The 26,967-nt window shown below is 57.3% G+C and overlaps 3 protein-coding genes across 3 annotated transcripts; all 3 read right to left on the bottom strand.

Moving 5' to 3' along the window:
- Positions 1 to 531: 531 nt before the first annotated feature.
- On the bottom strand, positions 532 to 2,277 carry LOC130846442 (protein S100-A7-like). Its single transcript, XM_057724705.1, has 2 exons — positions 2,137 to 2,277; positions 532 to 748 (listed from the first exon to the last, which is right to left on the bottom strand). The coding sequence occupies exons 1-2, from the start codon at positions 2,275 to 2,277 to the stop codon at positions 584 to 586; spliced, it is 306 nt and encodes a 101-aa protein (XP_057580688.1). The 3' UTR covers positions 532 to 583.
- A 6,545-nt stretch (positions 2,278 to 8,822) lies between these two features.
- Positions 8,823 to 12,279, bottom strand: LOC130846423 (protein S100-A7-like). Its single transcript, XM_057724667.1, has 3 exons — positions 12,128 to 12,279; positions 10,428 to 10,585; positions 8,823 to 9,039 (listed from the first exon to the last, which is right to left on the bottom strand). Exons 2-3 carry the CDS (start codon positions 10,566 to 10,568, stop codon positions 8,875 to 8,877), a joined length of 306 nt encoding a protein of 101 aa, XP_057580650.1. The 5' UTR covers positions 10,569 to 10,585; positions 12,128 to 12,279; the 3' UTR covers positions 8,823 to 8,874.
- A 4,832-nt stretch (positions 12,280 to 17,111) lies between these two features.
- LOC130846409 (protein S100-A7-like) lies at positions 17,112 to 18,858 on the bottom strand. Its single transcript, XM_057724644.1, has 2 exons — positions 18,718 to 18,858; positions 17,112 to 17,328 (listed from the first exon to the last, which is right to left on the bottom strand). Exons 1-2 carry the CDS (start codon positions 18,856 to 18,858, stop codon positions 17,164 to 17,166), a joined length of 306 nt encoding a protein of 101 aa, XP_057580627.1. The 3' UTR covers positions 17,112 to 17,163.
- Positions 18,859 to 26,967: the final 8,109 nt, after the last annotated feature.

The raw sequence follows: 26,967 nt of genomic DNA, 5'->3' as shown, positions 1-26,967 counted from the left end.
GGTGCAGGAATGTCCGCATCGATCCAACAGCACCACCCAAAAGCATTCACCGGAACCCACTAGACTTGTTCCCAGTTCCACGTGTGTTCAAAGGACTCCTCCCCTAGACCAGGAACGGACTCCTTTCCCTTCGTGACCCCAGTGCCCAGCGGCATGTGTGACACTAGCAACCGTACTTGAGAGAAAGATGACAAAGTCTGCTCATCGCCCTCAGGCGAGCAGTCAGGAGAGCAAGGGCCCTCTGGCCCCTGCAAGGCCCCAAGGGACAGTTCTGGTCTGTTCCCCGCCCAAGGCTCCCCTAGCTGGCTACAACACTTGGTTCCAGATGCAAGGAGCACGGCTGAATCTCCTGGTCCAACAGACAGGAGTGGCCCCCCCAGGCCTCAGGGCCCTGGATGGAGCACTCAGGGAGTGGACATGGCTGGGCAGGATTTGTTCATCTAGTGGGGAATCGAGAAAGCAGGTAGCCGAGAGCTGTGTATTCTGTCTGAGGTACACGCATTACAGAAATGAGGAAGTAACACAAGTGGCTGGTGAGCAAAGACACTTTATTGTTTTGTGCGTTGTCTAGAGGCCGCTGGGCTCACTGATTTCCTCCAGAACAGAGTGGCGCTCCGTGGCTGTGTTTGTGGTAGTCTGTGGCTATGTCCCCCAGCAAGGACAGGAACTCGGAAAACTCAATCCTCTTGTCCTTATTCTTGTCCTTTTTCTCAAAGACCGTGCACAAGTAATCCTTGCCCCTTTGCTCCTGTGGGAAAAGACAGCAAAGAAGGCACGTTCAGTCCCACAAGAGCTATGAGGTGGGAGAAGAGGGAGGGGCAGAGACAGAGAAAAGAGGACCCAGAGCAGCAGAGATGTGGCGGGTGTGGCACTGACGGAGGGGCAGAGTGGGATGCGGTGAGGACACTGCCACGGCCGTGCAGCTCACTGAGGGAGAGTCCTTGCCCGAAATGTGAACTTGGACGAGAGACCTCACAGGGGTGAGGAGGCTGTGCCCAGAGCTGCGCTGATCCGTGTGCCGGTGGGGTGGTCTCCAGCCCCAGCCCCACCCCCCACCCCCCACCCCCCTTCAAGGCTACCACCTATGTACGTTCTAATCAGAGGCTCAAAACAAGCCCTACTCATCTCTCATCTATCTGTCTATCTCTCTATCAACTATCTAAGCACTTTGCTGTGCACTTGAAAGTAAGACGATATTATAAATCACCAATACTTCACTTAAATCAGTAAGTAAACCAAGAAAGAAATAAGCAAGCTCCATCCTCGTCCTCTCCAACCTAACCCCCCTCTCCTGTTTTGCGTTTGGCCTCCAGGACCCTCCGTGCTCTCCATTCCCTCTTCTTCCCTAATCTCTTTGTGACCTAGTACCTCTTTCTTTTTGGAAGCAGTTCAGAACCGTCTGATTGTCAGGTTAAGTCAGGCCTGCGAATGACTTCTCTGTTGCAGACAGGGCTGTGGAATCCCGTCAGCAATGCTTACGTGCAGAGAGCAACCAGGAGGTTACCCGAGGGCGGGGGGTGGGGACACAGACGGGAAGGGGCTTAAGGGGACAAACCACCAGGTATGAAACACGTGAGGATGGAACGTACGGCACCCAGAAACATGACCAATAGCTTTATAACTGTGATGGACTATAATCTATTAACATATGAAATCGCTATGTTGCACAGTAGAACTAATACACATTGTAAATCATACATACTTCTAAATACATAAATAAAGTTTTTGCTCCTACTCGCAAAGAAAATACTGTCCGTGATGGAGTTTCTATCGCCTTCCCTGTGATCTCACGGGGCCCGATAGGAGCCTCTAGGGCACCCCAGGGCCAGAGCAGAAGAGGTCGAGTGTGACGGGGGCGGTGTGACAGGTGCGAGGGGACGCATCCACAGCCGTCCAGCTGTAAGCCCTTTTTGAGAAACCAATATCAACTATGTATATGCACAGATTTTCCTACTTTGCCACATGCATCATCTCTACCCCCTGATAATAAGCCTTGAGAGGAAGTCCTACGAGGTCATTTTGCAGATGAGAAAATGGAGCATCAGAGACAGAGAGTGCCGTGGCCAAGGTCGCATGGCAACGTGTCCTCAGCCAATCAGGGCCCGAGCACCACTGGGAAGGCAGAGCCCAACTCACACAGGCACAGAGGAAGTTGGGGAACTCCTCCTTCAGAAGCCTCAGCAGGTCCGGCTTCTCGATGGTGTCATCGCAGCCTGAGTATTTGTGAAACAGGTTGATGATGTCTGTCACGCACTTCTCAGCCCGAGTGCTGCCCATCTTGGCTTTCTACACAGCTGCCAGAAAGAGAGACACCGACCTTCTGTATCCTTTCCCCGGGGGAGGGTGTCCAAGGTAGGCCCACGGGATGGGGACTGAGCAGCCAGTGGCGGGAGGCTCAGGTGGGACAGAGGAAAGTGTGTTTCCCTGCGTGGTGGGAGGACTTGCTGAGAAGGGGGAGGGTGGGAGCAAGGGTGGGACCTGGGGCCCCGCAGGGCAGGGTCTAAGGAGAGGGAGGAGGTCAGCCGATGTCCACGGTGGGGGGGAGCACAGAGTGTGGACGCAGAGACGTGGGGTCAGCCCCGGGGAGAAGGACTGGGCCTGAGGTGGGACCCAGCTCCCAGAGCATCTGGACGGCCCCACACGTCAAGCAGCCGCACATCCACGTGCTCTGGGTTCAGCATCGGGGAGAGGGTCACAGGGGGCAGAGCAGTGTCGTCTCGGGTGGGGGCTGACCCTCCGGGGCTGCCTCGGGAGACCGCCTGGAGGCCCCGCATGAGCACACAGCCAGCGCTGCAGGACGTGGGCTGTGGAGGGTCCCGGGCGAGGGTGTGAGCAGAGCAACGCAGCCCTGTCCTGAGTGCGGTGGGCACTTCTGCCACCACCCCTGAGAGGGAGCAGGAGGGACTGGGGGCCCGGGCCGCCCCGGGATCGCAAGTGAACAGAAACGCCTGCCCTGCTTCTGGGCTATGGGGTCGAATGTGGGAGACGGGGGCCCTCCGATGTGCTGTTATTGGGCCTCATCTGCATCGCCCAGGCTTGGCCTCATTGAAAGAAAGAGAGGGTCTGACTTCCCTAAGCAGGTTCTTCCCCCAGCAGTCAGAGGTCAGGGCTGCCCTGGACCCCAGCCGGAGAAATGGGACAGAGCAGCCCTCGCACCCCAGACGTTCCAAAGCACCCGGGAAACGACCCTGTCTCACACGTGTGGGCATCTAGAGAAACCCCATGGCCTTCTGATGTAGGAGAGAGATTCCCTGTGCTTCATCTGTAAGAGGAGCCCCCCGAAGGCTCCTGTCCACGTGGCCTAGCGCTGAGCTGAGCCCTGTGTCCTCGTGGGCCCTGAGCACGTCCTTGCTTGGGGAGGAGGTGGGGTGCTCTTTTTGGTCAGTCTCTTACGCAGCTGGGGGCAGGATGTCTCACCAGAGTAATGGTGAGGGGGGTCCCAGGCTTGGGGCGAAAGAGCTGTCAAGGCTTTGGCAGGGGCACCCAGTCTCCCCAAGGCTGTGGCGGGTGGGTTTCACCACCGTGGACCTGACAGGGAAGTGAATCCAGAGAGGAAAGAAACCCGGGAGGTTGAGGGTGTCCTCAGGCCCCACTGGGGATGTTTCCACAAGAGCTGTCACAGAGGAGCTCCCGGGAGCCACAGGCAGCATGTGGTCCGTCATCTTGCCACACAGGTGAGGACCTCAGCAGGGGTGAAGGCGCACAGCCCTGTTGGTGGCAAAGCTGGGACTGGACCACAGGCTCCTGCATCTCCTCCCAGAGGGGCTTCTCCACACCTCCACACTGGGCTCTGTGCACTCCTCCTGGAAAAGCCATTGAGGCAGGTGCAGTCTTACCTGAGCTGAGGAGATGTCACTGAAGAGAGGAGGATGAGTGAGATGTGCACCTGGACAGAGCCTGGTCCCCTTATAAGGCTGAGTCGGGCTCTTCCCAGGGCTGGGCGCCCTGACGTCGTGTTGGTTGTCTGCTTCCTGGAGCATTGCCCCACTCAGCTGGGTGGGCCACACCTAGGAGGGTGTGCTCAGCCTTTCCCAGAAAGATCCCAGGACACCGGGTTTTGCAACTCCTAAGGAAGCTCCCTAGAGCCTTCTGGTGTCCCCAGCTTGGTCTGGGGCTGGGTGGCCAGTGGGGTGTGGTGCAAGAGGACAGGGAATGGGGTACGGAAACCTGGGTTTCTGGACATGAAACGGATGGAATTTTGGACCCTGAAAGCAGCATGGTCTCCATTTGCATTCTCTCCCTCCTTCCACAATCCTGGTGTGAGAGCAGTCCTCACCATGCCCGCCCCTTACGGAGAGCGGAAGATGTGCCCGGCGCCCGGATACCTGCTGCTGCTGCTGCCTCCTTAGTCCTCACCACCTGCGACGAGGGAGATGTGCTGTCTCCACGTGCGAGTGGAAAATACCTGCATCGGGATGTGAAGTAAGCTAAGTCTGCAGAGCGCGTAGGCAGCATCAGCATGGGATCCCAGAGAAGCCTGGTTCCCATTCTCAGTGCGAATCCCTCCACTAAACTTCTTGGGTCCCATCAGGACCTGCCTTATGGAGTCAAAGTCCAGAGGAGTGAAGCACGTGCCCTCACTGCCATCTTCACCCCAGGTCCTCCGTGTGTCATGGGAAGGAGACCGGTGTCATGACCCTCAGGGACAGACGAGGGAACCCAGAGGGCCGTGGGCTCCTGCCTGTCACCTGCGGCTGAGGGGACCCTGGGGCCAGAACCCTGAGACCTGACGGCGCCTCCTCACTCTTGAATTCCCTTCACAGCCTCAGGGGTGCCTGGGCCACTGGGACCGCACTGCCCAGGTCCATGGGTGGTGACCGCTATGGAATGAGCTGGCGGGTGGTGGCTTTGGGCAGATTTCCCTCCCTGCCCCCGACGCTGACTTCCCATCCGGCTTTATGACCTTCCTCCTCCCTTCATGCAAAAGAGACACCTGGGACTTGGCGTCCAGGCCCTGGGCTCTGCTGTGTCCCAACCTACGGTGGAAAGGGTGGTTCAGGTGCGAGAAACAAGCTGGGGGAGTCAGGGGAGCCCCTCGAGGCTTGGTGAGGAAAGGGGCTGATGACTCACCGATACGGACCATCTTCCTGCCCCTCGTCCCTGAACCTCCCTGCCTGACACGAGAGCCGTGCTGGTTCACCTGGGGAGCAGTCCTCAGGCTCCCTGGGGCTGTGCGGAGCCGGTCTGATGCTCCCTAGAGGGGCCTGTTTTCTGGAACCACCTTATTCACCCACGTGGCTTGCCACCCAGCAGGGGCCTGGCTGACACAGCAGAGCTCCCAGCAGGGCCGTGCAGACCCCAGCCTGCGGGCCGACGGCTGCCCCCTCCCGGGACCTCTCGGAGAGTTTCTCGGACGAGACAGCACGGTCCCAGCTTTGCCGGAGATCCCAGTTGGGTGACGGGACAAAACAAGCAGCAGCGTGTTCTTTTCGAAGTTTGTGTGTTCCTTTGCATATATAATTGGATATACGTTCCGATTTGAGTGCCGGCTCTGTTGCGGATGTGCACGTGGCGGGAGCAGAGGGACGTGTGGCGGGTGTGGGGGGTCCTTGAGCGTGGCTCCAGCTCCGGGGGGCCTGCCAGGAATGCAGTGGACCCGGGGTGGTGGGGACCCAGGCTGGGTGGTGGTGGGAGCTGCGGCGGGGGTGGGGAGAAGCTGGAACAAAGACCCCGGCCCTCCCGCAGGTCACCAGTCACGTCCCCAGTGACGCCTCTGGGCAGAGCCGCCGTCCCCATGTCCCTGTGCATGGCGGCTCGCTCCCCACGCTGTCTCCCGGCCGTGCGTCACGTCTCCGTCACACTGGCCACAGCGCCTGGCGCTGGGTGAGACCTGCACGGACACTGGTTGAGCGACCACGTCGGGTGTTGTCAGACAGGTTCAGGGGCAGCCCTGGGAAGTCTGCGAGGAAGGAGAAACGGCTCGACACGTGGGGAATCTGGGCCCGCGTGGGGGGCGTCCGTCGAACAGGCCTTGGAGCAGTGCCGGCAGCTGACACGGGGGCAGGTGGCGGTGAGAGGATGATCAGAGACAGGCAGTGGCTCTGTCTGTGGTCGCGCAGGGCTGTGCGGGCCGGGCAGCCCGGGCTTCCCGCAGCACAGGGGGCGCCGAGCAGGTGCGAGAGCGGCGTCTGGGGTGCCCACTGGGGGCTGTGAGGACCCAATGCTGCCTCGAGCGCTCACCCTGGAGGGTGGGGAGACTCCCGTGCAGCCAGAGCCGGAGGGCCCTTCCTGGAAAGCGTTCCAGATCCCGTCTGAAATGGGTCTGTCGTGAGCACTGACTGGCATGAGGAGGAAGAGAGGTGCTGGTTTGCTGTTCAAGCAGGAAGCCCCACCCGGCACACGCTCCTGACCGCCTGTGTGCACGCCCGAGGCAGTGCTCAGGCCCACAGGCCATCAAGGGAAGGAGACACCTGGTCCCATGAAGAAAGGCCCAGTTGAGCTTCCTAGGTGGCACATTGGATAAGAGTCCGCCTGCCAGTGCAGGGGTCACAGGTTCCATCGCTGCTCCAGGAAGATCCCACGTGCCGCAGAGCAACTAAGCCCGGTGCCACAACTCCTGAGCCTGCGCTTCAGAGCCCGTGAACAACAACTGTTGAGCCCGTGTGCTGCACCCACTGAAGCCCATGCGCCTAGAGCCCATGCTCTGCAACAAGAGAAGCCATGGCAGCGAGGAGCCCACACACCACAATGAAGAGTAGCCCCCCATGCTACAACTAGAGAAAGCCCATGTGCAGCAACGAAGGCCCAACACAGCCAAGAAATAGATAAATTATATATTAAAAACAAGGAAAAACCCTTCAACCCCAGCAAGTGAATCCAGTCGTGCTGCCCCCAGCCTTTCCCCAGAGGAGCCTATGAGCATTTACTTCTGCCTGGACACCGAGGACACCCGGTGCCCAGACCCCAGTGGGCACCAAAGGGAGAACTCTTCTGGAAGGAGGATGGTCTGGATCACCGTGGGGGACTGCTGATACATACCGGGGACAGGGAGGAATATTTCCAGGACTCAGGGGACCCACTGGGTGTCCCCTCCTACCTCCAGTTTCAACTGCCCGTGGGTAACTACAGCACCCAAAGCTTGGTAAGGGCCTGGGAACCAGGAGCCCGCCTCCTTCAGGAGTGATGGTTTGGGTCACCCCAGCAGGCAAGCCACCTAGGCCAGCAGAAGTGCTGCCCACGGGGAGAGAAATCCAGAAAGGGCGGTAGAGGAGGAAGATGGTGAGTATGGGCTGTGACTTTCATAACCACTGCGGCCGTGAGGGCTACCGTAGCCACCGAGCCCTCCTCTCACAAATTGCCCAGAAATCCTGGCCCACCCGACCTGGAGAAGCTGTCCGGGGAGGGAAGGGCCTTGGCATGAGAACGGAGTGGATCTGAGTGGGTTCCAGCGGTGGACGGGCGTAGATGCTGTGATGTCCCCCCAGGTTCCTGTTGCCTGGTCAGTGTGCCCACCGCCCAGCTCCTACCACTGTCGGCTGCTGGTAGGTCACAACTGCACCTCCTGATGGGAACTGCCCTTGCTCCACAGGAGCCTCCGGGCCCGGAAATGCCAGGCTCCGCCTCCCCCTGGGGAGGGCCGGCCGGCCGGCCGGCAGGCAGGGACTCCCTGATACAGGGGAGCAGCAGCTGGGCCCCTTTGCCTCAAAGCGGGACAACACCTGATTCCATTCATGCTCCGGAGCCCCCCCGGGATCACACGGACCCTGACCTGAAGCTCGGCTCACAACTCCGTCTACTTCCTCCCCTGTCCTCTGCTGTCCCCCTCCCTGCCTGTCAAGCTTCACCTGAGAGCACTCCCCCAATAAACCACGTCCACGAGGGTCCCCATCCTCTCTCTCCTTCTAGGAGATCTGGCCAAAGACGGTGGACTTACCCCAGATACACTGTCCCGATGAGACGGAAAGGGTGAATGTCAGCTCAGTGTCTATCCCTCCACGCGTGAGACGTGTGTGCGAATCGCACAAGAAGGAAGAGAACTCTGATGGCAGCGTGACGCGAGCCTCCGGGATGGGGAGGGTTGGAGAAGTGTGAGGAATAGTGGGGAAATGGTCTGAGAATGGTGCTGGCGATGGTGACACACGCTGCCCCTGCCTCCCGGCCTGAAGGGTTCAAAGGGCTTCAAACTGGGAAGAATTAGCAACCCCCAGCAGAAAGGACACAGAAGATGGACGTTCTGGGGGGCAGGGGGCAGACGTACATCGTTTCTGTTTCTGCATCTGCATTTCCCAGCGTAGTTCCTGCCTCAGAAATGAAGATCGGCCCCTGTGGGCGTCCAGCCGACCCCTGCATCAGGTGCAGGAATGTCCGCATCGATCCAACAGCACCACCCAAAAGCATTCACCGGAACCCACTAGACTTGTTCCCAGTTCCACGTGTGTTCAAAGGACTCCTCCCCTAGACCAGGAACGGACTCCTTTCCCTTCGTGACCCCAGTGCCCAGCGGCATGTGTGACACTAGCAACCGTACTTGAGAGAAAGATGACAAAGTCTGCTCATCGCCCTCAGGCGAGCAGTCAGGAGAGCAAGGGCCCTCTGGCCCCTGCAAGGCCCCAAGGGACAGTTCTGGTCTGTTCCCCGCCCAAGGCTCCCCTAGCTGGCTACAACACTTGGTTCCAGATGCAAGGAGCACGGCTGAATCTCCTGGTCCAACAGACAGGAGTGGCCCCCCCAGGCCTCAGGGCCCTGGATGGAGCACTCAGGGAGTGGACATGGCTGGGCAGGATTTGTTCATCTAGTGGGGAATCGAGAAAGCAGGTAGCCGAGAGCTGTGTATTCTGTCTGAGGTACACGCATTACAGAAATGAGGAAGTAACACAAGTGGCTGGTGAGCAAAGACACTTTATTGTTTTGTGCGTTGTCTAGAGGCCGCTGGGCTCACTGATTTCCTCCAGAACAGAGTGGCGCTCCGTGGCTGTGTTTGTGGTAGTCTGTGGCTATGTCCCCCAGCAAGGACAGGAACTCGGAAAACTCAATCCTCTTGTCCTTATTCTTGTCCTTTTTCTCAAAGACCGTGCACAAGTAATCCTTGCCCCTTTGCTCCTGTGGGAAAAGACAGCAAAGAAGGCACGTTCAGTCCCACAAGAGCTATGAGGTGGGAGAAGAGGGAGGGGCAGAGACAGAGAAAAGAGGACCCAGAGCAGCAGAGATGTGGCGGGTGTGGCACTGACGGAGGGGCAGAGTGGGATGCGGTGAGGACACTGCCACGGCCGTGCAGCTCACTGAGGGAGAGTCCTTGCCCGAAATGTGAACTTGGACGAGAGACCTCACAGGGGTGAGGAGGCTGTGCCCAGAGCTGCGCTGATCCGTGTGCCGGTGGGGTGGTCTCCAGCCCCAGCCCCACCCCCCACCCCCCACCCCCCTTCAAGGCTACCACCTATGTACGTTCTAATCAGAGGCTCAAAACAAGCCCTACTCATCTCTCATCTATCTGTCTATCTCTCTATCAACTATCTAAGCACTTTGCTGTGCACTTGAAAGTAAGACGATATTATAAATCACCAATACTTCACTTAAATCAGTAAGTAAACCAAGAAAGAAATAAGCAAGCTCCATCCTCGTCCTCTCCAACCTAACCCCCCTCTCCTGTTTTGCGTTTGGCCTCCAGGACCCTCCGTGCTCTCCATTCCCTCTTCTTCCCTAATCTCTTTGTGACCTAGTACCTCTTTCTTTTTGGAAGCAGTTCAGAACCGTCTGATTGTCAGGTTAAGTCAGGCCTGCGAATGACTTCTCTGTTGCAGACAGGGCTGTGGAATCCCGTCAGCAATGCTTACGTGCAGAGAGCAACCAGGAGGTTACCCGAGGGCGGGGGGTGGGGACACAGACGGGAAGGGGCTTAAGGGGACAAACCACCAGGTATGAAACACGTGAGGATGGAACGTACGGCACCCAGAAACATGACCAATAGCTTTATAACTGTGATGGACTATAATCTATTAACATATGAAATCGCTATGTTGCACAGTAGAACTAATACACATTGTAAATCATACATACTTCTAAATACATAAATAAAGTTTTTGCTCCTACTCGCAAAGAAAATACTGTCCGTGATGGAGTTTCTATCGCCTTCCCTGTGATCTCACGGGGCCCGATAGGAGCCTCTAGGGCACCCCAGGGCCAGAGCAGAAGAGGTCGAGTGTGACGGGGGCGGTGTGACAGGTGCGAGGGGACGCATCCACAGCCGTCCAGCTGTAAGCCCTTTTTGAGAAACCAATATCAACTATGTATATGCACAGATTTTCCTACTTTGCCACATGCATCATCTCTACCCCCTGATAATAAGCCTTGAGAGGAAGTCCTACGAGGTCATTTTGCAGATGAGAAAATGGAGCATCAGAGACAGAGAGTGCCGTGGCCAAGGTCGCATGGCAACGTGTCCTCAGCCAATCAGGGCCCGAGCACCACTGGGAAGGCAGAGCCCAACTCACACAGGCACAGAGGAAGTTGGGGAACTCCTCCTTCAGAAGCCTCAGCAGGTCCGGCTTCTCGATGGTGTCATCGCAGCCTGAGTATTTGTGAAACAGGTTGATGATGTCTGTCACGCACTTCTCAGCCCGAGTGCTGCCCATCTTGGCTTTCTACACAGCTGCCAGAAAGAGAGACACCGACCTTCTGTATCCTTTCCCCGGGGGAGGGTGTCCAAGGTAGGCCCACGGGATGGGGACTGAGCAGCCAGTGGCGGGAGGCTCAGGTGGGACAGAGGAAAGTGTGTTTCCCTGCGTGGTGGGAGGACTTGCTGAGAAGGGGGAGGGTGGGAGCAAGGGTGGGACCTGGGGCCCCGCAGGGCAGGGTCTAAGGAGAGGGAGGAGGTCAGCCGATGTCCACGGTGGGGGGGAGCACAGAGTGTGGACGCAGAGACGTGGGGTCAGCCCCGGGGAGAAGGACTGGGCCTGAGGTAGGACCCAGCTCCCAGAGCATCTGGACGGCCCCACACGTCAAGCAGCCGCACATCCACGTGCTCTGGGTTCAGCATCGGGGAGAGGGTCACAGGGGGCAGAGCAGTGTCGTCTCGGGTGGGGGCTGACCCTCCGGGGCTGCCTCGGGAGACCGCCTGGAGGCCCCGCATGAGCACACAGCCAGCGCTGCAGGACGTGGGCTGTGGAGGGTCCCGGGCGAGGGTGTGAGCAGAGCAACGCAGCCCTGTCCTGAGTGCGGTGGGCACTTCTGCCACCACCCCTGAGAGGGAGCAGGAGGGACTGGGGGCCCGGGCCGCCCCGGGATCTCAAGTGAACAGAAACGCCTGCCCTGCTTCTGGGCTATGGGGTCGAATGTGGGAGACGGAGGCCCTCCGATGTGCTGTTATTGGGCCTCATCTGCATCGCCCAGGCTTGGCCTCATTGAAAGAAAGAGAGGGTCTGACTTCCCTAAGCAGGTTCTTCCCCCAGCAGTCAGAGGTCAGGGCTGCCCTGGACCCCAGCCGGAGAAATGGGACAGAGCAGCCCTCGCACCCCAGACGTTCCAAAGCACCCGGGAAACGACCCTGTCTCACACGTGTGGGCGTCTAGAGAAACCCCATGGCCTTCTGATGTAGGAGAGAGATTCCCTGTGCTTCATCTGTAAGAGGAGCCCCCCGAAGGCTCCTGTCCACGTGGCCTAGCGCTGAGCTGAGCCCTGTGTCCTCGTGGGCCCTGAGCACGTCCTTGCTTGGGGAGGAGGTGGGGTGCTCTTTTTGGTCAGTCTCTTACGCAGCTGGGGGCAGGATGTCTCACCAGAGTAATGGTGAGGGGGGTCCCAGGCTTGGGGCGAAAGAGCTGTCAAGGCTTTGGCAGGGGCACCCAGTCTCCCCAAGGCTGTGGCGGGTGGGTTTCACCACCGTGGACCTGACAGGGAAGTGAATCCAGAGAGGAAAGAAACCCGGGAGGTTGAGGGTGTCCTCAGGCCCCACTGGGGATGTTTCCACAAGAGCTGTCACAGAGGAGCTCCCGGGAGCCACAGGCAGCATGTGGTCCGTCATCTTGCCACACAGGTGAGGACCTCAGCAGGGGTGAAGGCGCACAGCCCTGTTGGTGGCAAAGCTGGGACTGGACCACAGGCTCCTGCATCTCCTCCCAGAGGGGCTTCTCCACACCTCCACACTGGGCTCTGTGCACTCCTCCTGGAAAAGCCATTGAGGCAGGTGCAGTCTTACCTGAGCTGAGGAGATGTCACTGAAGAGAGGAGGATGAGTGAGATGTGCACCTGGACAGAGCCTGGTCCCCTTATAAGGCTGAGTCGGGCTCTTCCCAGGGCTGGGCGCCCTGACGTCGTGTTGGTTGTCTGCTTCCTGGAGCATTGCCCCACTCAGCTGGGTGGGCCACACCTAGGAGGGTGTGCTCAGCCTTTCCCAGAAAGATCCCAGGACACCGGGTTTTGCAACTCCTAAGGAAGCTCCCTAGAGCCTTCTGGTGTCCCCAGCTTGGTCTGGGGCTGGGTGGCCAGTGGGGTGTGGTGCAAGAGGACAGGGAATGGGGTACGGAAACCTGGGTTTCTGGACATGAAACGGATGGAATTTTGGACCCTGAAAGCAGCATGGTCTCCATTTGCATTCTCTCCCTCCTTCCACAATCCTGGTGTGAGAGCAGTCCTCACCATGCCCGCCCCTTACGGAGAGCGGAAGATGTGCCCGGCGCCCGGATACCTGCTGCTGCTGCTGCCTCCTTAGTCCTCACCACCTGCGACGAGGGAGATGTGCTGTCTCCACGTGCGAGTGGAAAATACCTGCATCGGGATGTGAAGTAAGCTAAGTCTGCAGAGCGCGTAGGCAGCATCAGCATGGGATCCCAGAGAAGCCTGGTTCCCATTCTCAGTGCGAATCCCTCCACTAAACTTCTTGGGTCCCATCAGGACCTGCCTTATGGAGTCAAAGTCCAGAGGAGTGAAGCACGTGCCCTCACTGCCATCTTCACCCCAGGTCCTCCGTGTGTCATGGGAAGGAGACCGGTGTCATGACCCTCAGGGACAGACGAGGGAACCCAGAGGGCCGTGGGCTCCTGCCTGTCACCTGCGGCTGAGGGGACCCTGGGGCCAGAACCCTGAGACCTGACGGCGCCTCCTCACTCTTGAATTCCCTTCACAGCCTCAGGGGTGCCTGGGCCACTGGGACCGCACTGCCCAGGTCCATGGGTGGTGACCGCTATGGAATGAGCTGGCGGGTGGTGGCTTTGGGCAGATTTCCCTCCCTGCCCCCGACGCTGACTTCCCATCCGGCTTTATGACCTTCCTCCTCCCTTCATGCAAAAGAGACACCTGGGACTTGGCGTCCAGGCCCTGGGCTCTGCTGTGTCCCAACCTACGGTGGAAAGGGTGGTTCAGGTGCGAGAAACAAGCTGGGGGAGTCAGGGGAGCCCCTCGAGGCTTGGTGAGGAAAGGGGCTGATGACTCACCGATACGGACCATCTTCCTGCCCCTCGTCCCTGAACCTCCCTGCCTGACACGAGAGCCGTGCTGGTTCACCTGGGGAGCAGTCCTCAGGCTCCCTGGGGCTGTGCGGAGCCGGTCTGATGCTCCCTAGAGGGGCCTGTTTTCTGGAACCACCTTATTCACCCACGTGGCTTGCCACCCAGCAGGGGCCTGGCTGACACAGCAGAGCTCCCAGCAGGGCCGTGCAGACCCCAGCCTGCGGGCCGACGGCTGCCCCCTCCCGGGACCTCTCGGAGAGTTTCTCGGACGAGACAGCACGGTCCCAGCTTTGCCGGAGATCCCAGTTGGGTGACGGGACAAAACAAGCAGCAGCGTGTTCTTTTCGAAGTTTGTGTGTTCCTTTGCATATATAATTGGATATACTTTCCGATTTGAGTGCCGGCTCTGTTGCGGATGTGCACGTGGCGGGAGCAGAGGGACGTGTGGCGGGTGTGGGGGGTCCTTGAGCGTGGCTCCAGCTCCGGGGGGCCTGCCAGGAATGCAGTGGACCCGGGGTGGTGGGGACCCAGGCTGGGTGGTGGTGGGAGCTGCGGGGGGTGGGGAGAAGCTGGAACAAAGACCCCGGCCCTCCCGCAGGTCACCAGTCACGTCCCCAGTGACGCCTCTGGGCAGAGCCGCCGTCCCCATGTCCCTGTGCATGGCGGCTCGCTCCCCACGCTGTCTCCCGGCCGTGCGTCACGTCTCCGTCACACTGGCCACAGCGCCTGGCGCTGGGTGAGACCTGCACGGACACTGGTTGAGCGACCACGTCGGGTGTTGTCAGACAGGTTCAGGGGCAGCCCTGGGAAGTCTGCGAGGAAGGAGAAACGGCTCGACACGTGGGGAATCTGGGCCCGCGTGGGGGGCGTCCGTCGAACAGGCCTTGGAGCAGTGCCGGCAGCTGACACGGGGGCAGGTGGCGGTGAGAGGATGATCAGAGACAGGCAGTGGCTCTGTCTGTGGTCGCGCAGGGCTGTGCGGGCCGGGCAGCCCGGGCTTCCCGCAGCACAGGGGGCGCCGAGCAGGTGCGAGAGCGGCGTCTGGGGTGCCCACTGGGGGCTGTGAGGACCCAATGCTGCCTCGAGCGCTCACCCTGGAGGGTGGGGAGACTCCCGTGCAGCCAGAGCCGGAGGGCCCTTCCTGGAAAGCGTTCCAGATCCCGTCTGAAATGGGTCTGTCGTGAGCACTGACTGGCATGAGGAGGAAGAGAGGTGCTGGTTTGCTGTTCAAGCAGGAAGCCCCACCCGGCACACGCTCCTGACCGCCTGTGTGCACGCCCGAGGCAGTGCTCAGGCCCACAGGCCATCAAGGGAAGGAGACACCTGGTCCCATGAAGAAAGGCCCAGTTGAGCTTCCTAGGTGGCACATTGGATAAGAGTCCGCCTGCCAGTGCAGGGGTCACAGGTTCCATCGCTGCTCCAGGAAGATCCCACGTGCCGCAGAGCAACTAAGCCCGGTGCCACAACTCCTGAGCCTGCGCTTCAGAGCCCGTGAACAACAACTGTTGAGCCCGTGTGCTGCACCCACTGAAGCCCATGCGCCTAGAGCCCATGCTCTGCAACAAGAGAAGCCATGGCAGCGAGGAGCCCACACACCACAATGAAGAGTAGCCCCCCATGCTACAACTAGAGAAAGCCCATGTGCAGCAACGAAGGCCCAACACAGCCAAGAAATAGATAAATTATATATTAAAAACAAGGAAAAACCCTTCAACCCCAGCAAGTGAATCCAGTCGTGCTGCCCCCAGCCTTTCCCCAGAGGAGCCTATGAGCATTTACTTCTGCCTGGACACCGAGGACACCCGGTGCCCAGACCCCAGTGGGCACCAAAGGGAGAACTCTTCTGGAAGGAGGATGGTCTGGATCACCGTGGGGGACTGCTGATACATACCGGGGACAGGGAGGAATATTTCCAGGACTCAGGGGACCCACTGGGTGTCCCCTCCTACCTCCAGTTTCAACTGCCCGTGGGTAACTACAGCACCCAAAGCTTGGTAAGGGCCTGGGAACCAGGAGCCCGCCTCCTTCAGGAGTGATGGTTTGGGTCACCCCAGCAGGCAAGCCACCTAGGCCAGCAGAAGTGCTGCCCACGGGGAGAGAAATCCAGAAAGGGCGGTAGAGGAGGAAGATGGTGAGTATGGGCTGTGACTTTCATAACCACTGCGGCCGTGAGGGCTACCGTAGCCACCGAGCCCTCCTCTCACAAATTGCCCAGAAATCCTGGCCCACCCGACCTGGAGAAGCTGTCCGGGGAGGGAAGGGCCTTGGCATGAGAACGGAGTGGATCTGAGTGGGTTCCAGCGGTGGACGGGCGTAGATGCTGTGATGTCCCCCCAGGTTCCTGTTGCCTGGTCAGTGTGCCCACCGCCCAGCTCCTACCACTGTCGGCTGCTGGTAGGTCACAACTGCACCTCCTGATGGGAACTGCCCTTGCTCCACAGGAGCCTCCGGGCCCGGAAATGCCAGGCTCCGCCTCCCCCTGGGGAGGGCCGGCCGGCCGGCCGGCAGGCAGGGACTCCCTGATACAGGGGAGCAGCAGCTGGGCCCCTTTGCCTCAAAGCGGGACAACACCTGATTCCATTCATGCTCCGGAGCCCCCCCGGGATCACACGGACCCTGACCTGAAGCTCGGCTCACAACTCCGTCTACTTCCTCCCCTGTCCTCTGCTGTCCCCCTCCCTGCCTGTCAAGCTTCACCTGAGAGCACTCCCCCAATAAACCACGTCCACGAGGGTCCCCATCCTCTCTCTCCTTCTAGGAGATCTGGCCAAAGACGGTGGACTTACCCCAGATACACTGTCCCGATGAGACGGAAAGGGTGAATGTCAGCTCAGTGTCTATCCCTCCACGCGTGAGACGTGTGTGCGAATCGCACAAGAAGGAAGAGAACTCTGATGGCAGCGTGACGCGAGCCTCCGGGATGGGGAGGGTTGGAGAAGTGTGAGGAATAGTGGGGAAATGGTCTGAGAATGGTGCTGGCGATGGTGACACACGCTGCCCCTGCCTCCCGGCCTGAAGGGTTCAAAGGGCTTCAAACTGGGAAGAATTAGCAACCCCCAGCAGAAAGGACACAGAAGATGGACGTTCTGGGGGGCAGGGGGCAGACGTACATCGTTTCTGTTTCTGCATCTGCATTTCCCAGCGTAGTTCCTGCCTCAGAAATGAAGATCGGCCCCTGTGGGCGTCCAGCCGACCCCTGCATCAGGTGCAGGAATGTCCGCATCGATCCAACAGCACCACCCAAAAGCATTCACCGGAACCCACTAGACTTGTTCCCAGTTCCACGTGTGTTCAAAGGACTCCTCCCCTAGACCAGGAACGGACTCCTTTCCCTTCGTGACCCCAGTGCCCAGCGGCATGTGTGACACTAGCAACCGTACTTGAGAGAAAGATGACAAAGTCTGCTCATCGCCCTCAGGCGAGCAGTCAGGAGAGCAAGGGCCCTCTGGCCCCTGCAAGGCCCCAAGGGACAGTTCTGGTCTGTTCCCCGCCCAAGGCTCCCCTAGCTGGCTACAACACTTGGTTCCAGATGCAAGGAGCACGGCTGAATCTCCTGGTCCAACAGACAGGAGTGGCCCCCCCAGGCCTCAGGGCCCTGGATGGAGCACTCAGGGAGTGGACATGGCTGGGCAGGATTTGTTCATCTAGTGGGGAATCGAGAAAGCAGGTAGCCGAGAGCTGTGTATTCTGTCTGAGGTACACGCATTACAGAAATGAGGAAGTAACACAAGTGGCTGGTGAGCAAAGACACTTTATTGTTTTGTGCGTTGTCTAGAGGCCGCTGGGCTCACTGATTTCCTCCAGAACAGAGTGGCGCTCCGTGGCTGTGTTTGTGGTAGTCTGTGGCTATGTCCCCCAGCAAGGACAGGAACTCGGAAAACTCAATCCTCTTGTCCTTATTCTTGTCCTTTTTCTCAAAGACCGTGCACAAGTAATCCTTGCCCCTTTGCTCCTGTGGGAAAAGACAGCAAAGAAGGCACGTTCAGTCCCACAAGAGCTATGAGGTGGGAGAAGAGGGAGGGGCAGAGACAGAGAAAAGAGGACCCAGAGCAGCAGAGATGTGGCGGGTGTGGCACTGACGGAGGGGCAGAGTGGGATGCGGTGAGGACACTGCCACGGCCGTGCAGCTCACTGAGGGAGAGTCCTTGCCCGAAATGTGAACTTGGACGAGAGACCTCACAGGGGTGAGGAGGCTGTGCCCAGAGCTGCGCTGATCCGTGTGCCGGTGGGGTGGTCTCCAGCCCCAGCCCCACCCCCCACCCCCCACCCCCCTTCAAGGCTACCACCTATGTACGTTCTAATCAGAGGCTCAAAACAAGCCCTACTCATCTCTCATCTATCTGTCTATCTCTCTATCAACTATCTAAGCACTTTGCTGTGCACTTGAAAGTAAGACGATATTATAAATCACCAATACTTCACTTAAATCAGTAAGTAAACCAAGAAAGAAATAAGCAAGCTCCATCCTCGTCCTCTCCAACCTAACCCCCCTCTCCTGTTTTGCGTTTGGCCTCCAGGACCCTCCGTGCTCTCCACTCCCTCTTCTTCCCTAATCTCTTTGTGACCTAGTGCCTCTTTCTTTTTGGAAGCAGTTCACAACCGTCTGATTGTCAGGTTAAGTCAGGCCTGCGAATGACTTCTCTGTTGCAGACAGGGCTGTGGAATCCCGTCAGCAATGCTTACGTGCAGAGAGCAACCAGGAGGTTACCCGAGGGCGGGGGGTGGGGACACAGACGGGAAGGGGCTTAAGGGGTACAAACCACCAGGTATGAAATACGTGAGGATGGAACGTACGGCACCCAGAAACATGACCAATAGCTTTATAACTGTGATGGACTATAATCTATTAACATATGAAATCGCTATGTTGCACAGTAGAACTAATACACATTGTAAATCATACATACTTCTAAATACATAAATAAAGTTTTTGCTCCTACTCGCAAAGAAAATACTGTCCGTGATGGAGTTTCTATCGCCTTCCCTGTGATCTCACGGAGCCCGATAGGAGCCTCTAGGGCACCCCAGGGCCAGAGCAGGAGAGGTCGAGTGTGATGGGGGCGGTGTGACAGGTGCGAGGGGACGCATCCACAGCCGTCCAGCTGTAAGCCCTTTTTGAGAAACCAATATCAACTATGTATATGCACAGATTTTCCTACTTTGCCACATGCATCATCTCTACCCCCTGATAATAAGCCTTGAGAGGAAGTCCTACGAGGTCATTTTGCAGATGAGAAAATGGAGCATCAGAGACAGAGAGTGCCGTGGCCAAGGTCGCATGGCAACGTGTCCTCAGCCAATCAGGGCCCGAGCACCACTGGGAAGGCAGAGCCCAACTCACACAGGCACAGAGGAAGTTGGGGAACTCCTCCTTCAGAAGCCTCAGCAGGTCCGGCTTCTCGATGGTGTCATCGCAGCCTGAGTATTTGTGAAACAGGTTGATGATGTCTGTCACGCACTTCTCAGCCCGAGTGCTGCCCATCTTGGCTTTCTACACAGCTGCCAGAAAGAGAGACACCGACCTTCTGTATCCTTTCCCCGGGGGAGGGTGTCCAAGGTAGGCCCACGGGATGGGGACTGAGCAGCCAGTGGCGGGAGGCTCAGGTGGGACAGAGGAAAGTGTGTTTCCCTGCGTGGTGGGAGGACTTGCTGAGAAGGGGGAGGGTGGGAGCAAGGGTGGGACCTGGGGCCCCGCAGGGCAGGGTCTAAGGAGAGGGAGGAGGTCAGCCGATGTCCACGGTGGGGGGGAGCACAGAGTGTGGACGCAGAGACGTGGGGTCAGCCCCGGGGAGAAGGACTGGGCCTGAGGTGGGACCCAGCTCCCAGAGCATCTGGACGGCCCCACACGTCAAGCAGCCGCACATCCACGTGCTCTGGGTTCAGCATCGGGGAGAGGGTCACAGGGGGCAGAGCAGTGTCGTCTCGGGTGGGGGCTGACCCTCCGGGGCTGCCTCGGGAGACCGCCTGGAGGCCCTGCATGAGCACACAGCCAGCGCTGCAGGACGTGGGCTGTGGAGGGTCCCGGGCGAGGGTGTGAGCAGAGCAACGCAGCCCTGTCCTGAGTGCGGTGGGCACTTCTGCCACCACCCCTGAGAGGGAGCAGGAGGGACTGGGGGCCCGGGCCGCCCCGGGATCTCAAGTGAACAGAAACGCCTGCCCTGCTTCTGGGCTATGGGGTCGAATGTGGGAGACGGGGGCCCTCCGATGTGCTGTTATTGGGCCTCATCTGCATCGCCCAGGCTTGGCCTCATTGAAAGAAAGAGAGGGTCTGACTTCCCTAAGCAGGTTCTTCCCCCAGCAGTCAGAGGTCAGGGCTGCCCTGGACCCCAGCCGGAGAAATGGGACAGAGCAGCCCTCGCACCCCAGACGTTCCAAAGCACCCGGGAAACGACCCTGTCTCACACGTGTGGGCATCTAGAGAAACCCCATGGCCTTCTGATGTAGGAGAGAGATTCCCTGTGCTTCATCTGTAAGAGGAGCCCCCCGAAGGCTCCTGTCCACGTGGCCTAGCGCTGAGCTGAGCCCTGTGTCCTCGTGGGCCCTGAGCACGTCCTTGCTTGGGGAGGAGGTGGGGTGCTCTTTTTGGTCAGTCTCTTACGCAGCTGGGGGCAGGATGTCTCACCAGAGTAATGGTGAGGGGGGTCCCAGGCTTGGGGCGAAAGAGCTGTCAAGGCTTTGGCAGGGGCACCCAGTCTCCCCAAGGCTGTGGCGGGTGGGTTTCACCACCGTGGACCTGACAGGGAAGTGAATCCAGAGAGGAAAGAAACCCGGGAGGTTGAGGGTGTCCTCAGGCCCCACTGGGGATGTTTCCACAAGAGCTGTCACAGAGGAGCTCCCGGGAGCCACAGGCAGCATGTGGTCCGTCATCTTGCCACACAGGTGAGGACCTCAGCAGGGGTGAAGGCGCACAGCCCTGTTGGTGGCAAAGCTGGGACTGGACCACAGGCTCCTGCATCTCCTCCCAGAGGGGCTTCTCCACACCTCCACACTGGGCTCTGTGCACTCCTCCTGGAAAAGCCATTGAGGCAGGTGCAGTCTTACCTGAGCTGAGGAGATGTCACTGAAGAGAGGAGGATGAGTGAGATGCGCACCTGGACAGAGCCTGGTCCCCTTATAAGGCTGAGTCGGGCTCTTCCCAGGGCTGGGCGCCCTGACGTCGTGTTGGTTGTCTGCTTCCTGGAGCATTGCCCCACTCAGCTGGGTGGGCCACACCTAGGAGGGTGTGCTCAGCCTTTCCCAGAAAGATCCCAGGACACCGGGTTTTGCAACTCCTAAGGAAGCTCCCTAGAGCCTTCTGGTGTCCCCAGCTTGGTCTGGGGCTGGGTGGCCAGTGGGGTGTGGTGCAAGAGGACAGGGAATGGGGTACGGAAACCTGGGTTTCTGGACATGAAACGGATGGAATTTTGGACCCTGAAAGCAGCATGGTCTCCATTTGCATTCTCTCCCTCCTTCCACAATCCTGGTGTGAGAGCAGTCCTCACCATGCCCGCCCCTTACGGAGAGCGGAAGATGTGCCCGGCGCCCGGATACCTGCTGCTGCTGCTGCCTCCTTAGTCCTCACCACCTGCGACGAGGGAGATGTGCTGTCTCCACGTGCGAGTGGGAAATACCTGCATCGGGATGTGAAGTGAGCTAAGTCTGCAGAGTGCGTAGGCAGCATCAGGATAGGATCCCAGAGAAGCCTGGTTCCCATTCTCAGTGCGAATCCCTCCACTAAACTTCTTGGGTCCCATCAGGACCTGCCTTATGGAGTCAAAGTCCAGAGGAGTGAAGCACGTGCCCTCACTGCCATCTTCACCCCAGGTCCTCCGTGTGTCATGGGAAGGAGACCGGTGTCATGACCCTCAGGGACAGACGAGGGAACCCAGAGGGCCGTGGGCTCCTGCCTGTCACCTGCGGCTGAGGGGACCCTGGGGCCAGAACCCTGAGACCTGACGGCGCCTCCTCACTCTTGAATTCCCTTCACAGCCTCAGGGGTGCCTGGGCCACTGGGACCGCACTGCCCAGGTCCATGGGTGGTGACCGCTATGGAATGAGCTGGCGGGTGGTGGCTTTGGGCAGATTTCCCTCCCTGCCCCTGACGCTGACTTCCCATCCGGCTTTATGACCTTCCTCCTCCCTTCATGCAAAAGAGACACCTGGGACTTGGCGTCCAGGCCCTGGGCTCTGCTGTGTCCCAACCTACGGTGGAAAGGGTGGTTCAGGTGCGAGAAACAAGCTGGGGGAGTCAGGGGAGCCCCTCGAGGCTTGGTGAGGAAAGGGGCTAATGACTCACCGATACGGACCATCTTCCTGCCCCTCGTCCCTGAACCTCCCTGCCTGACACGAGAGCCGTGCTGGTTCACCTGGGGAGCAGTCCTCAGGCTCCCTGGGGCTGTGCGGAGCCGGTCTGATGCTCCCTAGAGGGGCCTGTTTTCTGGAACCACCTTATTCACCCACGTGGCTTGCCACCCAGCAGGGGCCTGGCTGACACAGCAGAGCTCCCAGCAGGGCCGTGCAGACCCCAGCCTGCGGGCCGACGGCTGCCCCCTCCCGGGACCTCTCGGAGAGTTTCTCGGACGAGACAGCACGGTCCCAGCTTTGCCGGAGATCCCAGTTGGGTGACGGGACAAAACAAGCAGCAGCGTGTTCTTTTCGAAGTTTGTGTGTTCCTTTGCATATATAATTGGATATACTTTCCGATTTGAGTGCCGGCTCTGTTGCGGATGTGCACGTGGCGGGAGCAGAGGGACGTGTGGCGGGTGTGGGGGGTCCTTGAGCGTGGCTCCAGCTCCGGGGGGCCTGCCAGGAATGCAGTGGACCCGGGGTGGTGGGGACCCAGGCTGGGTGGTGGTGGGAGCTGCGGGGGTGGGGAGAAGCTGGAACAAAGACCCCGGCCCTCCCGCAGGTCACCAGTCACGTCCCCAGTGACGCCTCTGGGCAGAGCCGCCGTCCCCACGTCCTTGTGCATGGCGGCTCGCTCCCCACGCTGTCTCCCGGCCGTGCGCGCTGCGATGTGGCCACGTCTCCGTCACACTGGCCACAGCGCCTGGCGCTGGGTGAGACCTGCACGGACACTGGTTGAGCGACCACGTCGGGTGTTGTCAGACAGGTTCAGGGGCAGCCCTGGGAAGTCTGCGAGGAAGGAGAAACGGCTCGACACGTGGGGAATCTGGGCCCGCGTGGGGGGCGTCCGTCGAACAGGCCTTGGAGCAGTGCCGGCAGCTGACACGGGGGCAGGTGGCGGTGAGAGGATGATCAGAGACAGGCCGTGGCTCTGTCTGTGGTCGCGCAGGGCTGTGCGGGCCGGGCAGCCCGGGCTTCCCGCAGCAGGTAGGACTAGGCAGGTGGTGAGGAAGTCTTGGGCGGGGCAATCACTGGGGGCTATGAGGACACAGTTCTGCCTCTCCACTCTCACCCTGGAGGGTGGGATGATTCCAATGCAGCCCAGCTCCTCCGGCCCCTTCCTTGAAAGCTTTACACATCCTGTCTGCAATGGGTTTGTAGCGAGGAGTTATTAATTTTGTGACCCTCTTAATGAAAGGAATTGATTTCTCTGAGGCCACATACACAGGCAGTCTTTAGAGATGATACAGGAGTACCCTAGGTCCTCCTCTACTTAAATTAGGGGCGTTGTCTGTGGGCAACCTTTTCAAATTTGCAAAGATTATTCCTGATCTCTCCGCCAGTCTCATCAAGGTAAGGCTGGTGCATTTTGGCTCCAGCTGGCAGGTGGGATGGAGTGGTTGAGGGCATTGCAAAAAGTCTCCCTGTCATTCTGATTACAGGCAGTTTTGTTCCTTTCTTGGGGATCCCTATCATAGACCCAGTGGTAGACTCCTGCCTTAAGCACTGAGATTTGATTTTCTGTTTCTCTACCTTCCACTTGGTGCAGCCACTGAGCACTTGTCACACACAGTTGTCACGTGAAGTTTCTCCAGGGCTGCTCATCTTTGCTGGTTTCCACATTGGGCACTAATCTTGCCCTTTTTTTTTTTTTGCAGGTGCCTGTCTTCTGGTCTTCACTGAAAGCTTCTGAAGGACAGAAGGATTTTTCTTGTTTATTTGTATTCTACTTTTTCCCCAGTGCTTATCACAGAGATTTGCATAAAATCATGTTTTGGGGTTGCAGTTGTTAACGGAGAGTTGACAGAAGCAGGAAAAAAATGAACATAGTCACCTTTAAATTTTATTTATTTTTATTTTAAAGCCGGAATGTATTTTATTCATTATTGCTGATGTTTAAGTTAAACAACAATGTAAATTGCAAAATAAAAATATTTATCTCTGCTACAACATGAAAGAAGCATTTCAATCTAAGTTCAACCAAAAGTCAAAACAAGAAGAGGCATTGCGTGATTTTGGAAAAATGGGAAAGTGAAAATTAATAGAGGAAAGCATTGTGAATGTCAAAGTATCACCAATATCATGCCAAGTGAAAGAACACAGTCACAAAAGACCATGCATTGTAGAGGTTTTGTTTTTTTTTTTAATATGGAATGTTCAGAATAGGCAAACCTACGAAGACAAAAGTAGATCACTTGTTGCCTAGGGTTAAAGGGGGAGGGTTTGGAGAAATGAGGATGATTGCTAATTGGTAGGAGGTTCTTTCTGAGTGATGGAAATATTTGAAATTAATTGTGATAGTTGCACAACTCTGTGAATATTCTAAAGATGATTGTACCCTTTAAATGGGTGAATTATATGGTATGTGAATGAAATAAAGCTGTTTTATCTTTTAGATAAAGGGACCTGTATCCTCTTCCCCTCACTAGTGCTGGTTTTCACCACAGCTCAAGGGTCCTGTGCATTGAGAGGCATGTTCCTGCTTGGGCTGGGCCACAGGCAGGCGAGTGCAGGTGGTCACTTAGCAGGCTCTTCTGTTCAGTTGGTTTAGATATTTCTGGGCTGACTGTGGTGTTGAGTGAACCTAACCTTGGGGCCCACAGGTTTGGGTAATTAACAAATCCCAAGGATAACTTGGGTGGTTCCATGGGAGGGGGCGAAGGCCTCTGAGTGAGATGGCCAGCATTCTGACCATTCATCGCTTCTTTCTCAGATAAGCCTAAATTGGCAAAACCCACAGTTCTCCCTCCTGAGTAGGGAAAAACCCAGTTCTTCCCCACTGTGTGTTTCTTTCCTGTGTGTCTCCTTTAGGCTCAGACAAAAAATTTCACATCCAACGCTTCTGGTCACCAAGTGTGTGGGTTTTTCCCCCTACAACAGGCAATTCTCTGCAACACCAGCTGGGTGTCTTATAATTTAACTCAATTCTGACACTGTCTACATGGAGATAGTGTCAGATCCCATGAGTTAAGGGCTCAGTCCCACATGACTGCCCCCTCCCCCATTCAGATGCCAATCACAAGTAGGTCTGCGGGTTACCCACAACTTCTGCCCGACTTGGCTACAAATCGGAGGTTCCCATGCTATCACTCCCCCCACCCCCGCTGAATTTGATTAATTTGCTAGAGTGGTTCACAGAACTCAGGGAAACATTTACTTGCAGTTACCAGTTTACTGAAGAATAGATAAAGGATACAGGTGAACATCCAGATGGAGGAGATGCCCAGGGCAAGGTACGTGGGAAGAGAAGTGGATCTTCCATGCCCTCTCTGGGTGTGCCACTCTCCCGTACCTCCTGGAAGCCCTCTGAACCCTCTACTTTTGGGATTTTATGGAGGCTTCGTCACTTAAGATGATGGATCATTAACTCAATTTTCAGGCCTTCTTCCTTCTCAAGAGAATGAGGGGCAGGACTGAAAATTCCAAGCTTTTAATCATGGCTTGGTATTTCTGGTGCCCTCAACCAGGAGACGGCCCAGAGTTGCCTCATTAAAACAAAAGACACTCCTATCAAATTAAAGGGTTTCAAGAGCCCTGTGTCGGGACCTGGGGTCAAAGACCAAGTATTAGAACAAAAGATGCTTCTAGTGCAAGGTTTTCAGGAACTCTGTGCCAGAAACAGGGGGGCAGAGGCCAATATATATACTTTCTATTATCTCTCAGCTCCAACAAACACAGACCTCTGAATCATTCACTCTGGGGGACAGGGCTGGGGGGGCATGGGATAGAGTAAAAACTGATTGATTCTGTCTTTTGATTTAAGCCCCCAACCAAAGGCCAACTGCCTTGTCCTTTAGGTGCTTGCCCTTTGGACTGATTATAAAATTCTGTGCCAAGGTCCTTTTGCTTTTAGCTCATATATTGACAGAGTCCAGATGCAAATGCTTCTGCAGAGATTGGAGACTTTGCTCTTTAATGAATCATTCTCTCTCTCTCTCTCTCTCTTCCATCTTGAGGCTTTGTGTGCAGGGATAGAAGTGTAAGGAAGATGCCTCTGCCTCCACTTGCTTTCTGTTAAAACCAGCACCCTTCAGTGACTTTGTCATATGGAGGTCTGGGTAGGTCAGGTCCCTGATGTGCTCCCTGAGTCTGTCCCTTTCATTATGGACGTGACCCTTTCCTTGATATAAGCCCCTGAGTAGGCAGGTGAGGTTGCCCAGGATTCTGGTTCTGTTCTGACCAGAAGTTGGGTCATTCCTCAAGAACACAAGACTTGAGTGCCCTGGGTTAGTGGGAGAAGGGATGCCAAGATGGGGTGGTGGTAGAGGAAGGTGGGTACTGACTGGCAGGTTCTGGCCCCCGGGAGGATTGTTCTCATCTCTGTGGCTCCTCCTCAGCCCCGTGTCCCCCGCACTCCATATCCAGAACCTGTGATTCCTAACCCCACATCTCAGCCCAGTCCCTCCCCCCACCCCCTGGACTTCTCTTCCACAGCCGGCCCGTCTTCTCCTGGGCGTACAGTCCTAGGCTCTCCCCCCTCCCCCCACCTCCCGCTCCTACTTAGGGAGTGTCCTACCGAGCCATCTGGATGAAAGGAAAAGCAAGTCCGTAGTTTTTCATTTCGGCTCCTTTTCCATCCCCTCCACAGCCCTCATCTCTCATTCTTCTTTCCTACAGACTCTCAGTTTGGAGAACAAGCCCATGGTGCTGCATTGTCATTCGCAGCCTGTTGACAGCAAGGATGAGCAGCATCGTGTCCAAGGAGGCCACCAGGGACCTGGTCACCCTATTTCACAAATGCATCAAAGAGAAGCCCAAATCAGAGAGGAAAAGTCTGAAGAAAGACCCTTTTCTTGACTACCTGGTTATCTTCATGAGTGGGGTATGGTTGGCTCTGGAGCAGGGAGGGACCCCCAGAGCAGGGAGACCCTGGGTGCGTGGGTGTGGCCCTCAGAGAATCTGGGCTCACTGAGGGTCCCTGGGGGTATACCCCTGCCTGGCTGCTCCTGAGCCCCACTTGCCATCCCAGCACCCCTGTGTGATCAGTGTTTCTTTTGTCTTGTTTAAGAAATGTTTGCCTACCTAGCCCGAGGTCTTGAAATTTTCTGATGTTACAGGAGCCTTATTCCTCTTCTCATCACATTTAGACCTACATCCACTTGGAATTGATTTTTGTCCTTGTGAGCTCGTTTCATTTTTTTTTCATGTGACTATCCAATTGATCCAGTACAATGTGTTGAAAAGCTTCTCCTCCTTTTCCTATTGCTCAGCAATGTCGCTTTTGTCATAGAACAAGTATACTGTATGAATATGTCTTTTTCTCAGT

The sequence above is a fragment of the Hippopotamus amphibius genome, chromosome 1, assembly GCF_030028045.1.
Source record: "Hippopotamus amphibius kiboko isolate mHipAmp2 chromosome 1, mHipAmp2.hap2, whole genome shotgun sequence".
Classification (NCBI taxonomy): Eukaryota; Metazoa; Chordata; class Mammalia; order Artiodactyla; family Hippopotamidae; genus Hippopotamus; species Hippopotamus amphibius.
The sequence above is the reverse complement of the archived record's forward strand: the minus strand, read 5'-3'. Positions and strand labels throughout refer to the sequence as shown.